At 40.7% G+C, this 16,314-nt stretch overlaps 1 protein-coding gene across 1 annotated transcript; it reads right to left on the bottom strand.

Annotated features, from left to right (window-relative positions):
* Positions 1 to 722: 722 nt before the first annotated feature.
* Positions 723 to 15,086, bottom strand: st8sia3 (ST8 alpha-N-acetyl-neuraminide alpha-2,8-sialyltransferase 3; the record flags this gene model as incomplete). Its single annotated transcript, XM_079234835.1, has 4 exons — positions 723 to 1,005; positions 2,642 to 3,199; positions 4,413 to 4,532; positions 14,923 to 15,086. 4 exons carry the CDS (start codon positions 15,084 to 15,086, stop codon positions 723 to 725), a joined length of 1,125 nt encoding a protein of 374 aa, XP_079090961.1.
* Positions 15,087 to 16,314: the final 1,228 nt, after the last annotated feature.

The raw sequence follows: 16,314 nt of genomic DNA, 5'->3' as shown, positions 1-16,314 counted from the left end.
CAATGAAATATGATTATGGAAGTCCCCTCTGAGTAACTGATTCATACATTTGAAGGGTTTTCAGATGCCAAAGCACTGCACAGCGCTTTATAACAATACGAGAGAGGATTTTACAAACTATGGAAAGTTGTCAGGCTGAAAATCTTTGCATTTGAATCTACAAGCAATTTGCGCTTTCAGATATCGGATCGGTCCATTCAGCGTGTTGCGGCGTGGTGCCGCGTAAAATTTCAGCAAAAAATGGGCCAGGTTAAACTTTTCAGTTTTCAGAGCCCCCCGACATCAGAACCCAAACTGCGTCAACCTCATAGAACTGGAGGAGGGATCCACCTTCTTTGACGCAGCGTTCATGTGATTTGTAGTCGCAGTCCGATAATGACGAGCGATTTAAAAACACCATGAAGCAATTCAAGATCGTGATATTCTGCCATGAAAGCAACGTCGCCCAAAAGTCCATCTGCAGCCACCTTTTCCAAAACTGTAGTCCTCTTTGTCTTTAGATTCTTGAGAAGTAAAAAAACAATAAGACTCCTTGTTACTTGAGCTGTTGCAGTCATACAAACGGTTCGTCAAATGTGGCTTTGGGTTTAGGAACCTATTGCACCGCTTACAAACCATAATGAAATCTTCCCTTGTTTGCCTCGTCATTTCGACAATTGTGGCCCATGGAAGTGCTGGAAAGGAGTCCGAAAAGAGCGCCACACCTGCTGCAGTTTTTAGCCCTAAGCACAGTGAGAGAGGGAGAGCTTCAGCAGTCCCTCCGTGTGCATCTTGTAGAGCAGTTTGAACTCGGCTGGCAGCTGGTGGGACTCCTGCCATTTGGTGGTGAACTTGGTGCCCTTCTTGTCGTAGTAGTGGTACGGCAGCTCCTTCCCCGTGTTGGGGTCCCAGCCGAAGGGCCAGAAGCCGTACAGGTGGATCTGGTCGCACATGGAGGACGCCAGCGTGTACATCAGGATGCCGGTGCTCAGGCGCTTCGGAGACAGCTGCTTGGTTTTCCAGTAGCTGTTGTGAAGAGAACATTTATACATTATCAGAGCCATATATTTTTCAACGTGGAGTGTTAGATTGCATTCACACCAAATCAGGCATTGTGGCAAAAGTGCTACTCCCATTTCTTTGAATGACATTTGCGGTTTGCAGTGTCTGTCCATAAAGGCGGCAACCTTTGGTTCAGCTGAATGAAGCCGATGTGGAAATGTCTCAAAACTTGCTTTATTTTTCACTGACCAGCAGGAAGCTCTTTTGGATGCAGAAGTCTATGAGCTAATGACCATACTTCTCTCTTGATTTATTTCTCTCAGTAAACATTGTAAAAATGAGTTTATGGTTTCAATCTCGAGTTTCAAGTCTTCTTCAATACAGCATGATGTTCATTTAGTAAATTATGGTCACATTTTAGAGTACAATAGACCATAAAGCGGAGTATGCTTCAGGACAGGCTTATTGTGATTGACAGGTCGCTGCTGGTACCAGAGCCGTATACGACATGTCTACGTCACCCCTCATCATTCCAAATATGGTGACTTCCGTTCATCGGTTGTGAAAATAAACAACATGGCGGCGGCCTTATTCCAAGATGGCGCCAAGCTCAAGCCTCATAACTGCAGTCCATAAACCAATGGGTGACATCACGATGACTATATCCATCCTGACAGTTAATTCTCCACACCAGCTATAAGAGTTTCCTTATATTTAGAGCCTGTACTTTCCCCTTTGAAGTCATCATAAAGAATCGGAGAATAAACTGTTATTGACAGCAGTGATTTCAGATGGTTGAATCTGAGGAAAAAATAAATAATATGACCACTGCTGATGTTTTTTTTAATCAGCCATCCAGCTCTGCAGAATCAGAGGGGGGGCTCTCCAGACCGGCCTCAACACTACCACCTCCAAAGAGCAGCTCAGTCGGCTTTCAGCACCTCATGCTTGAGGTGCTGAAAGCCGACTGAGCTGCTTGAACGTGGTAATTCTTCCAGAGCAGGTAGATTTAATGGGATTGGTGAAGATTAGGCTACTGTACGAGTGGCCTATTCTGCTGCAACAACACTAAGCACCAGACTTAAATCCCTCTCCACACACACACACACACACACACACACACACACACACACACACACACACACACACACACACACACACACACACACACACACAGTCCCAGCTCTGTGCCTTACCTTTCATTAAATAGCTGTTTCTTTATAATCCGGCTTTGGAGCCTAAATCTCCTCTTTGCTCTATAAGAGTGATGCTCAATACAATGCAACCACACTAACTACTACAAAAAGGACAGAGATGGGGACGACATAAAACGGACATAAAAATAGAGAGAGAGAGAGAGACTATGTGTGCTACCTTTTTTAGTAGACATACTTGGCTATCTTTAGCAGGTGTTAATGTGTCTAATTGTGTGCAAGACGAGCAGAATTGAAGGTGAATATAGTTAGAGATGCACCGAGACAAGTCTGATAGCTCCGCCTACCTAATTTGCATATTGAGGTCTGATCGTAGTAGTGGCAGAATAAGGAGAACCAGAACGCTAATCAATACCAGGTGTAAATGCAAACGCGCATGTTAAGATGGCATTATATAATATTAACAGATGGGGTCTTTGTTGTTAATGTCTTACTGGGTGTCTTACCTGTTGACATACTGCATGATGTTTCCGGGCCATGCCAGCTGGACCTTTAGCTGACCTCGATGCTCCACAAAGAAGTCAACCAGGGTCCTCGTCACCGTGGCTGACGTGTGGAAGAAAAACGCTGGAATCCACAGGATGACACCGTCAAGCTTCTTCAGGCTCAGGAAGAAGTTGTTTCTGTCCTGCACAGTCAGTAAATTGTTGTAGTATTTCTCCAGGATACTGGGGTTGAAGGTCGTCATGTTGGTCCGCCGCCCAACGTCCTTCTTAAAGATCTCGGTCGGCGCAAAGTTGCATCGGAACACAAAGTCAAACTTCTCGATCTGGGCACCGCAGCGCGAGCCTGTGAGGATGCCGCTGTTGCCAACCACTGCGCAGACGTTGTAGTGCTTGTTGAGGATCGGCGAGGCCTCGGGGAGGAGCGAGCGGAAGTTCTCGCCGATGGAGAAGACGTACTTGTGACTGGAGTAGTCGTAGTGCATCAGCTGTCCGATTCGGACTGAGTCTCTTGTCAGTGTGAAGTTATGGGGGATGTCGATGTATTGGGAGATCTCGTTTCTGCAAGACATTTTTGTGGACACAATAATAGCAATACCTACGCAGTACAATGGTTTTGGATTGGAACATAGGTTGTTCCAGGTGGGAAAAAAATAACATGGACCACAAATTATTCAATATTTTGTTTTTAAGTTTGAGAAACCTGCGTTGGAACATTGGCTATTTTTAATGAATAGATAACTAAGTTAAAGTTACCAAAATAACTCAAATAACCAATTACACAAAAATAAACTATAAATACAATGATATTAGATTGTCCAATTTGAGATATGACCCTTTGACATTAAACATAATCTTTCAGAAGTAAGAATGCTCTTTCATGTTGCTTCATGTTGGAATATAAGCTTATTTAAAGCTCTGTTCAGTGTATGCTACATCACAACTCTGGACGAGACAGTTGGCACAGTGACCATGAATGAATGTAAACATAATGACAAACAGTGGATTAAAGAAACAAAATGTGGGTTTTAAATGTAATGCTATACAGACCTTATGAACGATAAACACAGTATACATCAGTTAATAGCAGTTGTGCATTTAAATCTGCATTAAACATGTTTAATGTGCAGATGAAGAAAACTGTTGATGTCAATGCAGTTGTTCTCTTGTATTGTTGTTGCTCTGTTTCTCTCATCTGATGATCAGTTTATCTGAACAGGGTCTCAACTCCCTTTCCAAAAAATATTCTACTTTTAACCGGGACTTCCCCTTGATTTGGACTTGGCGACTGCAAGCATTTCATCAGATTTGATGTGACTTCAGGCTTGTAAGCGAAAACATCCAAGCCGCAAAACAGTACATACATACATATGATGTATATACATAAGACAGCAGACCTGAGACTTGCTCGGACGTCAAACGGCTTGACTTGAGCTTGGCTCGGACTTGCCCTTATGGACTTAACAATTTATAATAGCTTTGAAAAGGCTAAAGTCTTGAGATATATTTATCTCGAAAGAAAAACTGGACTTGACTTGGACCAGCCCTTAAGGACAGTAGGCTTGAGTTAAGACTGGCTTTTGTCAAGACTGAAGACAGGTACTTGTCTCGACTAACTTGATAATTGTCTTGGGCTCGACTGGAGAATCGACATGACACACTGGCCTTCACAAGACCTAAGACTCCAATTTGACTTGTCTTAACTGACTTGAGACATAAGCATGCTGTGCTTCAGACAGCCAAAAAAGAACCCACCACAGACAGAGTAACCTACTTCAGCTGAAGAAAAGCAGAACTGTTGTAGGTCCATTTCGAGGAGTTCTGCAGGTCCTCACTCAGAGCGTTGGTCAGAGGACTGAAAGCTGGATCCAGATACTTCAACGCCAGCTGGGAGCTACACAGACGAGGAAGAGGAAGAGGAAGAGGAAGGGGAGACACGGAGGTTAATCCAGTCTTCAGGTGTTCAGAGGAGGTCGGCTTCATCCACTTGCATTTGAAAATGTTTTGAGCATTTTAGCTCTTTTAAAACAAGGTTTGGAGGTAATGCAAACATATTCTCATTTACCTGCATTGCAAAGCATTAAAAGTAATTTGTCTGACAGGCCAAGAAATACAAACAGTCAGGTTATAAACCACATTACTTTGAGTTGTGGACAAAAGTGCATAAATCTACAACAATTTACTCTAAATAGAGATAGAGGTCGGATTGTACACTTTGTTTGCATCCAAGCAGCAGCAGCGATGCTATTGTGTTTTTTATTGACAAGATAACAAACAAACAAAAAGACTAAAAATGATATAAATTTGATAAACTACCTGCTTAGTTTTGTTTAAATATCTTGCACGTAAATTTAAACTTGGTGTGGAAATACTTTCAAACTGATAGTGAGATCCCCTGACCGCTTGTGTTTCTTGATGCTGTTGTAGAAAAACTGCAAAATTACAGTTAATCTTCAATTGGACTCCGCAGGAAATGAATGATAACTGATATTACAGTATCAGTACCACCCCCTTCACAAAGTTAAAAGGCCTCAAAAAGATATGTGAGGGTTTTGTTCCTTTAGGAAACCAGCTGCAGTAAAAAAAATTATTACGATTTTCAGATTTACACTATCAGCTCAGTGTAAACGCAGCCTCTTGTCTAGAATCAACTCAACCCAGCATACTGTGGGAAGATGAGCAATAAGGTAGCAGGAATTCTGTCCATCTTAGCAAGTTGTCATCATTCATTTGAGACTCTGTACCTCATATGAGTGAACCTCATAAACCCTTCAACCAAATTTGGTTTAATTTTCCTTCACGTTCGAGACGATTTTAAAACGCCTTTCAAGACATTTATTAAACTCCATGAGAAATCCAATGACGTCCCTCGTTGGTCAATTTGATCTAATTTAAAGACTGACTGAACATGAAGTCGACCTACTTGATAAGATGAACACTGTTGTTTTTTTGCAGTGCAGGAAGACTCTTCCAGTGCTACAGTGAAAATATAAAAAACAAAACTTAACCAGGAGATTACCAGTGTAATCATGTACTTCGTAAGCGTTTTTTTTATATGTCGGAATTTTGCATGGAAAACTTGACATTTTGAATGCATTTGACTCTTTCTTGTCCATGCTGCTGTCTCCTGGTAGAGCAACATTCAGTCCGCATTTCCTCTCAATACAACACTCTCCGTCTTACCAAAAGTCAAACGAGATAATGGGTATTGGTTTCATCTCTATAGAGAAAGGTCCAGGATGTGTTTAGCCTAGCTTCGCACAAAGAGTGGAAGCAGAGGAAAACTGATTGCCTCACTCCATCAAAAGAATCCCTCTTTCAACAACTCCAATGATTTACTTTCATCTTGTTTATAGCCTGTTTAGGAATATTATGTTGAAAATGAAACATTGTGGTTTTAGCAGCAGTTAGGTATTTGTTGACCAACAACGGCTGGGTAGAATGACTGAACCTAGCTTCTCAAAAGTCCTGTCAAGGACCCTTTTTCTCAACTGGAACTCTGCTTTGTAGGGGTGTTAATGCAATATATCATAGTAATTTGTGTGGGGGAGGTTGTATTTTCATCATATCTCATTACGTATTTTAGAAATTCCTGAGTGTCTGAAATGATCAGGTTCCTTGTGATATCCGTCCAGTAATTAAGCTACCTAGAACTCTGCACTTTATTGTCTAAGAAGATAAAACATGCTGACAGCTTTGGAGATGTCTGTGGAGGTATGTATTTCCCCATTGATAGAGTTAGGCTGGCAGTTTTCACCTGCCTCGAGTCTTTGTGGTAAGCTGAACACTGAAAACGATCTTCGCATCCGACTCTGGAAAAGATGGACAAAGAGGATTTCCCACAATGGAAAGTGGGTATATACAAGCCTTAGATTAACATCAAAATGTCAAGGTTTCAGGGCAAGACTCTGCTATGGCAGCTGGTCAAATAGTATTTTGCAAATCAGTTTGGTACATCTCGCATGAAGAGCGAAGTCGGTGGAATTTATTCAATCAGGACAGTTCAGACAGCGTCAGAGGTTTGATCACTCATCAGGAGGCTCATTCAAACATTCTGTGACTTATACTGTCCTGCATGCTAAACCCCACCTCTGTGATGTCCAACCAGTCTAAGACAAACCTTAAAAAGTATGTGTAAATACTGTTTGACCTGGATCTGATGTCAGTCAGACATCCAGCAGCTTATTTTTGTTGTTGCATCGTTCGTCATCTTTGAAGCCAGAGGCTAAGCCAGAGAGGTGCAGCGCTGAGTCCGGATCAGCATGATGTACTGTAGCTACCGACTGGAATTTTTCTGAAGAATACAGTGGGAATACTAAAGTTGAGCATATTGTATTTGGGATTGTTTATTTTTGCTCAACATTTAAATTAACACGTTCTCACTCCCAACTCGTCAAACGTACGTCAAACCAACCACTTAAACCAAACTGCCATTTTGACAAGTTGGGAGTAAGAACGGGTTGTTTCAATATATTCAAAATATGCATGCAGAAGATAACAACCAAGATTAAAAAAGATTTTTAAAACAAAATTGTAATCCCCAAATATGCAGATGATTCATGTTATTATCAAGGAATATAACCTTGAATAAAAAATGTACTTGTGTCAAAGATAACTAACACTAATATATTACTGTAATGTACTGCAATAATCTAATGCAATAATGAGATTATGTGACACACTATTCTGTTATGAAAAGTACTCCACAAATTAAGATCTGAGAAAAATTGGAAATATATTTTTAAAATGTTTTTTTCTTCTTTTTTTTACTCTTAGTATTCTTCTCAATTCTATATTTCATGCTGTTTCAAATCCAACACCACACCCTCCAAAAGCCATCAGGGTAATCATCGGGGTCATAGAGTCATTGCTGCTTTGTATCTTGTTAGTGACAGAAACTGTTTGATGCTCAGTGTCAGACTATTGATGAATATTGATTTGTGTTTAGATAGATAGATAGATAGATAGATAGATAGATAGATAGATAGATAGATAGATAGATAGATAGATAGATAGATAGATAGATAGATACAATTCTGTACACATGGCATCTATTGCTTCTGTCCATCTGGGGAGAGGGATCCTCCTCTGTTGTTCTCCCGAAGGTTTCTTTTTTCCCTGTGAAAGGGTTTTTTCAAGTTTTTGGGGGAGTTTTTCCTGATCCGATGTGAGGTCCCGGGACACGGATGTCGTATGTGTACAGATTGTAAAGCTTTTGGGCTGTACAAAATAAACTGCATTGAATTGAAACAAGCTCCCATGAAACAATGTGAATATTAAAATAAAGGAACAAGAAAGACAGAGTAAATCCTTGTGTTTTGAATTCAAATGTCAGCACTCTGTATTCACCTCAGGTCAGGTTTGCGAGGTGGCCTCTCGCTGCAGGAGGAATTAAAACAAAAAACAAAAAAAATAGACTCACTCTTATCTTCATCAGCACCATTGACTTTAAAATGACATTTATCTGACAGAGAGGAACATCTCAAATACTAGTAGACTCTATAAAGACCTGGCATGCAGTGGTAAAGTGCATTTCAAATACTTACTTGATATTATATTATTGTAACAACGAAACACTTATTGTAATATAATATCTCTTTATTTGGGTTTTTTGCACTCTTTTGTACTAAAATAAAAATACACAGATCAAAAAAGAAATGTTGGTTCACTAGATGAGTGACCCAACATTAACAATACAATATGAAGCTGAGCTCAGTCACATTAATTTTATAAATGTAATGTATCATCATAGTCACAAATTCATTTTTCTCAACCACCAGAGAGCCAAATTATACTGGAAAAACTATTTGAATGATGGTTTTTAAACACTTTAAATTTGTGTAAAAACTTCCTGAAGAAAGTTTTGCTAATGTACGTCTGGAATATCTCAACATTAGCACAACAATTTATGACATTCGTGGTTCCCAGAGGGCGAATCCTATTGACTTTGGTGATCCCCTGACTTTTCCTCCAGCGACGCAATGTGTTTTTGAGGAAGATTTCTGAACTATTTTATTCAGAATTCATTTGAATTGTAATAATTTGTAAACATTTCATGGAGCACAAACATTAGATGTGAATGTTAATTTCATCAGTTCAATTCATTATTTTATCAATTCCCTGCAAAAAAAAACATACTAAATAACGTGCTTAACAAAGATTGATGGACGCATTGTCATTGTGAGCATGTTAGTGTGCTGGCGTTAGCATTTAGTTCAATGCACCACGCTGCACATTAAATAAGTATGATCTCACATTGCAGTTGTGACGTTCACACATCATCTATGAAACTTTTGTCCGTTATTACATTTTTCTGAACTTGTTTGATCTTCTGCGTCTTTCACCACTCGGAGCCACCGGCCATGCAAATTTCATCATCCAAAATAACATCTGATTCACTTCGTCTCCCAGCAAAAAGTATTTTACAATAAAGGAATAAAAGGATACGGCAATGAATAATTGCAAGATAGGTTGTGGCAGTAAAACAGCCTAGAATCAGGGTCAGTTGCAAAACGAGAGATGTAAAGATTAGACAGTAGTGATTGTGCTCTAGACAGCTAAATGATAGCTCCATGATCATTTATTTCATACAGCCCAGTTTGGGACTAGCGTTATCTATTACACCTACGTAATTAATTCAGTTGTCATAATGAATGATAATACAACTTTATGGAAATCCGATCTTTAGAGTCCAGTGAACATGTGGGCAAAATGGTGGTGCTAGATTAAAGGTCAGGGGGTCACCAAGATTGTTTGGAACATATTCTTTGTATATGTAATCTAGCCAAAATCCTTTATCAGAGGAAAGATGGACCATCAACTGGCTGCACCGCATTCATAGCAAGACCAACATTTCACCACTCTCTTGATCATAAACTCTTATTCCACACCACCACAACAGGAAACTTATATAGATTTGTCCATGGGAGTGTTTTCCCTTCAAAAAGCTGCCCTCCTTCGCATCTAACTCACTCTGAACGTGACCTTGGCCCTGCGGTGACGGCGAGCAAGGAGGAAAATGATTACAAGTGGGAAGAAAATGAATGTGACTCTTATGCTGTAAATCAGATCCCAGGGCGGATTACTGGCCTCCAGAACCTTCATCAGAACGACACCGTTTTAAGCATCACCCTCTGGACCTGACCGAACAGGTGAAGAATGACAAAGATTTACAGAATGATTTTACTTGGAGCTGTACTACAGTGGCCTGACTGAAATCTGTGGAAAACAATTGTGCAGCAGAATCAAACACAGTCACCCAATTCCACTATACTCTCATTTTCATAGTATGCTTGTTTTGCAGTCTGTGTACATACTATGTGTTTTACTATGTGCTAGCAGGAAGTGATACAAGATGTGTTACAACGGATGTCAATTAAACCATGACTTTGAAATTGAGTTGCAAGAACACTTTGGTAGCCGAGTAGTAAGAGCTCCCTCTAAAACACATGACGGGGTGAATAGTTATTCTATGTGACACATGTTTACTCAAACATTTCCCAGAAACAAATATGTACAAACTTTATTATCCTCACTCGCTGCAAGAAGCTGCAGGGTGACATTATTGACAATATTATTTTAAGATCACAAAAAAGTTTTAATTCTGTTTCCTTCTGCCCCAACAGTTCACCACCTTAAAGACTGCATTCCCTGAAACTAGCTTCGCACTTTGACTTTGCACAGCTGAGAACGGAATGGTCTGTGATGTATTCCATGTCCTTTTTTGGGAAAGACCTATCTAACCTCTCCAACGTAAAGGACTCTGGAACAGCATGAATCAGCATCATGCATTAATTTGTTTGATTTTAACCGCCCCTGTCACTACTGCATCCATAGAAAGGACATTTACTGCCCTGAAACTGATAAAAGCATATGCAAGGAAAACAAAAGGACAACACCGATTTGTGCAGCATCCATGAAAGCAAGTTTAGCTTCATGACCGGCTATTTGAGAAATTCATCTAAAGTGGACAGACTGGACTTTGTCTTCAAGTGATCGTAATTGGTGATTGAAACTGAAGTTGCATTGATCATTTTGCTAAAGGGTTGGATCTTGTTGATGGTTGCATTTTGTTCCCCAGCACTTTATTGCATATTGGTGTTATTGCCTAACTTGTTCTGATGCTGTCAAATGAGAGAATCTGTTGCTTTTACGCCTAATGCAGACTTTTATGTTTCTATGGGCATCATGTCTGGGCTCTATCAAGGCTGAAGCCCCGGCAGTGAAAATGCAGTTTTTAAAGGCTAAATGCCTACAAATATAGAATGAAGCAGAATATTTTGTTCATGATAAAAACATGATAACAATATGTTTTGGAAGTAATGTTGTAGTGGCATATTGAGAAGGGTGGGAAGGGCTTTTTAATACATCCCAAAGGCGCTTCTGGCCCATTATTTAGCTGTCTGTAGTTGTTGATGTTTTTCACGCCTGTTGTCTGTTCTTTGTCTGTGGTAGGCTAGGTTTTATGGCATTGTATCGGCAATGTTAGTGCAAAAATATATAAATCAATCTTTCTTTCCTGCTTGCTCACTGAGTAGCCTGCGTATGGGCAGGCATGGGAACCAAGTCCCCAGGAAGAGCATGCTTTGAAGCTAATTTATACTTACGGGTCCGTCACATGATGCCATGTGGCCCCAAAAGACTTTAGACCCATAGACCTACATTAGGAAAGAGACGTCTGTAAATAAAAGATAATAGTTTTTTAGGTAAATTAACTTCCCATTAAAAACACTTTGATAACTTTAATTTAAATCATTAGGTCCTATAAATTGTAAAATGCAGTGGCGGGCCGTGCATTTTATATCTATGCCTGCTGTCTGATATCGTATACATAAATACGCGCATGACGGGATGCTGTTCGGCGAAATAGAATCCTGCCAGCGCCACTGTCTTAGACCCTGTAGAATATTATTGTTAGTGATTTTTGGAGGCGGTAAAGTTCTGATGGGCCTTTAGGACCTCAATTAACTTGAGCAACCGTAAACAAACAAAAAAATAATGTTGTTCAGTATCGAAGAAGTTTAAACAAATAATATAAATAAATATAAATTTGTAATCCTTAAATCCTTTATAACAAATTACATCACAATGGGCCTAAAATAATTGTAAACATTGCAGCAAATGGACTCAAACATGCAGAGGAGCTGTGAGTGAACGAGCTGATCAAGTTCACAGTTGTAGGATTAAGTGACAGATGCCCTGTTTTCCTTCAGGCTGATACACACTCACACACTGACTGACTTATACGGCGTCTCTACGTCACTCTTCCGCATTCTAAACATGGTAACCGCCGTTTATTGGTTGCAAAATCAACAACATGGTGACGGCAAAATCGAGGCTTGAAATCACCAATGGGAGACGTCACGATGACTGCATCACTTCTTATATACAGTCTATGGATGGATAGGATGTCTGATTATACTGTATATTTATGATAAAATGTCAATCCTGCTGAGAGATATTTCAAGTCTTTTAATAAAAATGCTTTGCCGAGGCAGCAGTAAGCGTAAGTGCTTCATCCGACAATAAGCAAAGCATCAGCTGCTTTGTCTTCTCTTTAAAATAAAGTTGCTGATGTTTTTGATTAATTAGTTCTGCCCAGAATTTGACTCTCTGCCTTGGTAGATTATTATTTTCTCCATATCCGATGGCAATGGATAAAGGCATTTTAATCATAAAGAAGTCGTTCTAAATCAAGATTCAGCCATTTCCAAATACGGTAACCTATCCAAATATATGTGTAGCTGCTAGTAGTAGATGAATAAAAACAACTTTTAAGAAAAGAATAAACTCATTTATTTATACTATGGTCTTTCGGTACACTCAATTCTGAGTGGCTGCAAGGTGTCCATTGATTCCTGATAAAGAACACTTACTAAGTTGTTCCACTATTCTATTTAACTCTATTTACTCCTACCTCAGGCTGTGGCCGACAGTTCACATGGGCTCTCATTTGTTCGGGAAAATATTTGTATTGATTTGGGGGCAGCGCTGGATAGCTAGTTTGTTTATTGTTCAACATACTTCAAATTCTATTTACAATATTCTATTCAATATGTTGTCTAGTTCAAATAGGCGGAGGGTTTGGGTGACTGTATAACCAGGGGCCCATCGTCTCATAACCTGTTAGTGGTCATCGAAAAGTGGTCATGTTATTTAGCACTAGGTATGCTGCCCGAAACTCAGTTCTAAACGGGAACCGATTATACTGTAAAAACCCGGAGTATCGATAAGGTCTGGAGTTAATGGTTCCGCTATCGGTATTTAGGAAGTTATGGAGTGAGTTCTCCACGGGAAAAAGGCAGCGTCCACTCTCTGTTTTCTGTCTGTCTTTGACCGAGGGGTGAAGTCATGGTCAGTACAGCGTGAGACACACATCCAGTTGCACGGCCGTTCGTGGAATAGACACAAAATTTAGAACAAAAACAAACAAAACAAAAAGATGGCTACATTTTACTCAAATAGATATTGAGAACTCTTGTTGTCACGAACGCAATGAAACCCTCACAAGTATAACGGAGGAAACAGCAGCCGTTTATCACATCAGAGAACAGCAGAACATCAATCTGTTTGTGGAGCAGCTGTTCGTCCTCGTCCAATGCAGGTAACATTAGTGGAGTCAGACGGAGTTTAATCAGAAGAACAAGCTAATCAATGAAATATAATCGCTGAGCTAATTGTTTAGCTTCAAATGTAGTTACATTTTTTGTAGATAGTCAAGCTGAGGCTGCAGCCATGATAAGGAATCGAATCGTATCGATTGTAGTATCGATAAAATCCGAACAATACCCATCCCTATTTATTACGTGTGCTAATGATGTGTTGTCAAGGCAACGCACTTTTTTTCAGGAAAGAATTCATGAACGATTCCAAAAGCACACGACTAACGTTCACCACTGTACCGATGTTCAATGAAGGAGCGAGGCCAAGGAAACCGAGTAAGAACGTTTTGATGGAGAATGGGCGGAAAACCATGTTTTCTTTTTAAAAAACAGAAGTACGACCTTTCCCTAACCTTTACCCATAAGCCAAACTTTTCTTTATTGGGGACCAACTTTTTAAACATGACAAAACCATTGTGATTAGATAAGCTGGGCACTTTAAAGAGATACAGTATCTACGTTCAATCAATCACAACGTTGTTTTAAGTGGTTGAAGAAATGTTCACACGTTCACACCTTAAATAACTTCAAATGAACGCATTAAAGCAGAGCTAACATGCTATCTCGTTCCTCTCATAAGTTAAAAAAACTTAATGTACAATAGCCTTTCATAATAGAACCAATGCTATAATTATTGGAACACTACGAACATTCAGGCTTCCTCGTGTGGCTCAAAGGTGAACTGCAGATATGAATGTTGAATAAAAAAGACAACGGAAGACATTCATCTGGCAAACCTAACAAAAATCTCCTGCGACCCATCTGGGGGCCCCGGCCGTGTCTTTTGGAAAGAATGTAGTTAAATTTAAGAAACTGTTTTAAAAACATTATCATTGAAAGTAAAAAAACAACATTGTTATTCTGTCTGGCTATATAGGGTAGCACAAAGTTGTGTCTGATCCATCACTATATGCTGCAGCATTACCATAGAATACTACTGAAACTGTGTGGCTCAAACCATAACAACAGCCCCGAAACAAAAGCACACTTAAGTATGTTGTCTGCATAGGTTTGGCCTCATAGTGTGCAAATGATGAGAGTGAGCATTTTAATACTTTGCGGTGTGGATTAGCCAAACCACAAATACTGCATGAAAAGCACAGCAGCAGAGTCTGAGAGCTGCAAGGCCTCAGGCAGCAGAGGCCTCCATCTGCTGCTCCTTTTCAAGAGGCAAAGTTTACGTCTTCAATGGTTCGATTACTCCACTCTTCCAGCACAAACTATATATATATATATATATATATATATATATATATGTATATGTATATGTATATATTTATATATATTTTTATATATATATATATATATTTATATATATATATATATATATATATATATATATATATATATATATATATATATATATATATATATACACACACACACACACACACACACACACACACACACACACACACACACACACACACAATAAATAACATAATTTCAGGTTTTTGAAATGGCACATTCGACTCTTGGTCACATTCAGCTGTTTCTTTCTACCCTGTCAGCATGTGCACACCTGAATGCACTAAAAATAAAATCCAAACACTCAGCTGTTTCGATGCTCTGGCTGTCTGCAGCTCTGCAACCGGGCCTCCCTCCACCCCTCCCGGCACTCACCGAAACCCCGCGTGGAACATGGACATCCTCGGTCCTCCGTTCGGTCCGTATCTGGGGGTGCTGAGCAGAAAGTCCTTCTTGATGGACACGTAGCTGATGAGCGACAGGATGAGTAGCGCCACGCTGAACATGACGAGCCCCAGCGCGCTGACGATCCGCACCATCCTGCCTCTCTGCGGACACCGGCCCCCCCGGACCAGATCACCGGTCGGCCAGGACGAGGAGATGGCGAGCACCCAGGCGCACCGCATCAGCGGCGGAGCGAGGGGCGTGGACGCGGAGACGAGGACGACGAGGACGACGACGACAGTGCGCCTTTTACGTGGATTTCAGAGGCCATGCGGGGGTGAGGAGGAGGAGGCGGAAGAGATGCGGTGGCGCGGTTGCGGTGACGCATGGGCGGCGAACAGAGGGCGCAGAAATGCAAAAAAAAAGGCCGGACTGACGAACGCGGATTTATTGGCACGTTACAATAGATGCCACGGAGGCTGCGGAGTTCACGCGTGCAGCCAGGAGTGGAGCGCGCGAGGCCGCGTGTTTTGCAGCCGATCTCATGACCTAATATAATGAGGCGAGGTGGTTGCGACGCGTCGGCGGAAGAAAACGACGCACGCAGGAAGAACGCAGAGTGTGACGCATTGGCAGTCCGCGCATCGCAGAGTGGAGAGCAGAGGATGGAGATGGAGGAGGAGGGGGAGATGAAGGGGTGGGGGGTTCTTAGAGCTTGGTTTTATGTTCTGCAGGCTCAGATCACAGCCGGTGTCATAACCTCGAGGAGAAGATGGTGGCGACCAGCGGATGCTGCTCCCTGTCCTCATCTGCATCTCTCTCTCTCTCTCTCTCTCTCTCTCTCTCTCTCGCTCTCTCTCGCTCTCTCTCTCTCTCTCTCTCTCTCTTCCTCCTCCTCTCTCCGGTAGTCTAACTATTGTGGCGCGTGTCACTTTAAGTAGACGCAGCTCTTGTTCGCGGTAATCAGATAAACGGCAGCAGACGCTGGGGGTGAGGGTTTTGTCGTTTGTTGTTTTTTAAATAACCATCATTAATAAATGATAAATTAAACGTATTTCACTGTTAAAAAAGTATAAGATAATATTGTTTAATGATAGTAATGCTGTAATTTATGCTATGTTATGAATTAATCGTTGTACATGCCCATCATTATACGTTTTTCTTTATGATCACCAAATGATTTGTAAGCAGTGCGGACCAGCTCTTTAGGACTTTTCAAACACATCCTGCCGGGGTTAATTTTGCAATAATAATGACCAGCTCAGAATACATTATCCCTTACAAATATCAGCAGACAAATATTTATATTTATACTTAATGTATGTGACAGTTTTACATTTTACACAGGACCTAACACACACACACACACACACACACACGCAC

The sequence above is a fragment of the Taurulus bubalis genome (genome assembly GCF_910589615.1).
Source record: "Taurulus bubalis genome assembly, chromosome: 19".
NCBI lineage: Eukaryota > Metazoa > Chordata > Actinopteri > Perciformes > Cottidae > Taurulus > Taurulus bubalis.
Note: the sequence above shows the minus strand (reverse complement) of the source record. Positions and strands in the feature narration are given on the sequence as shown.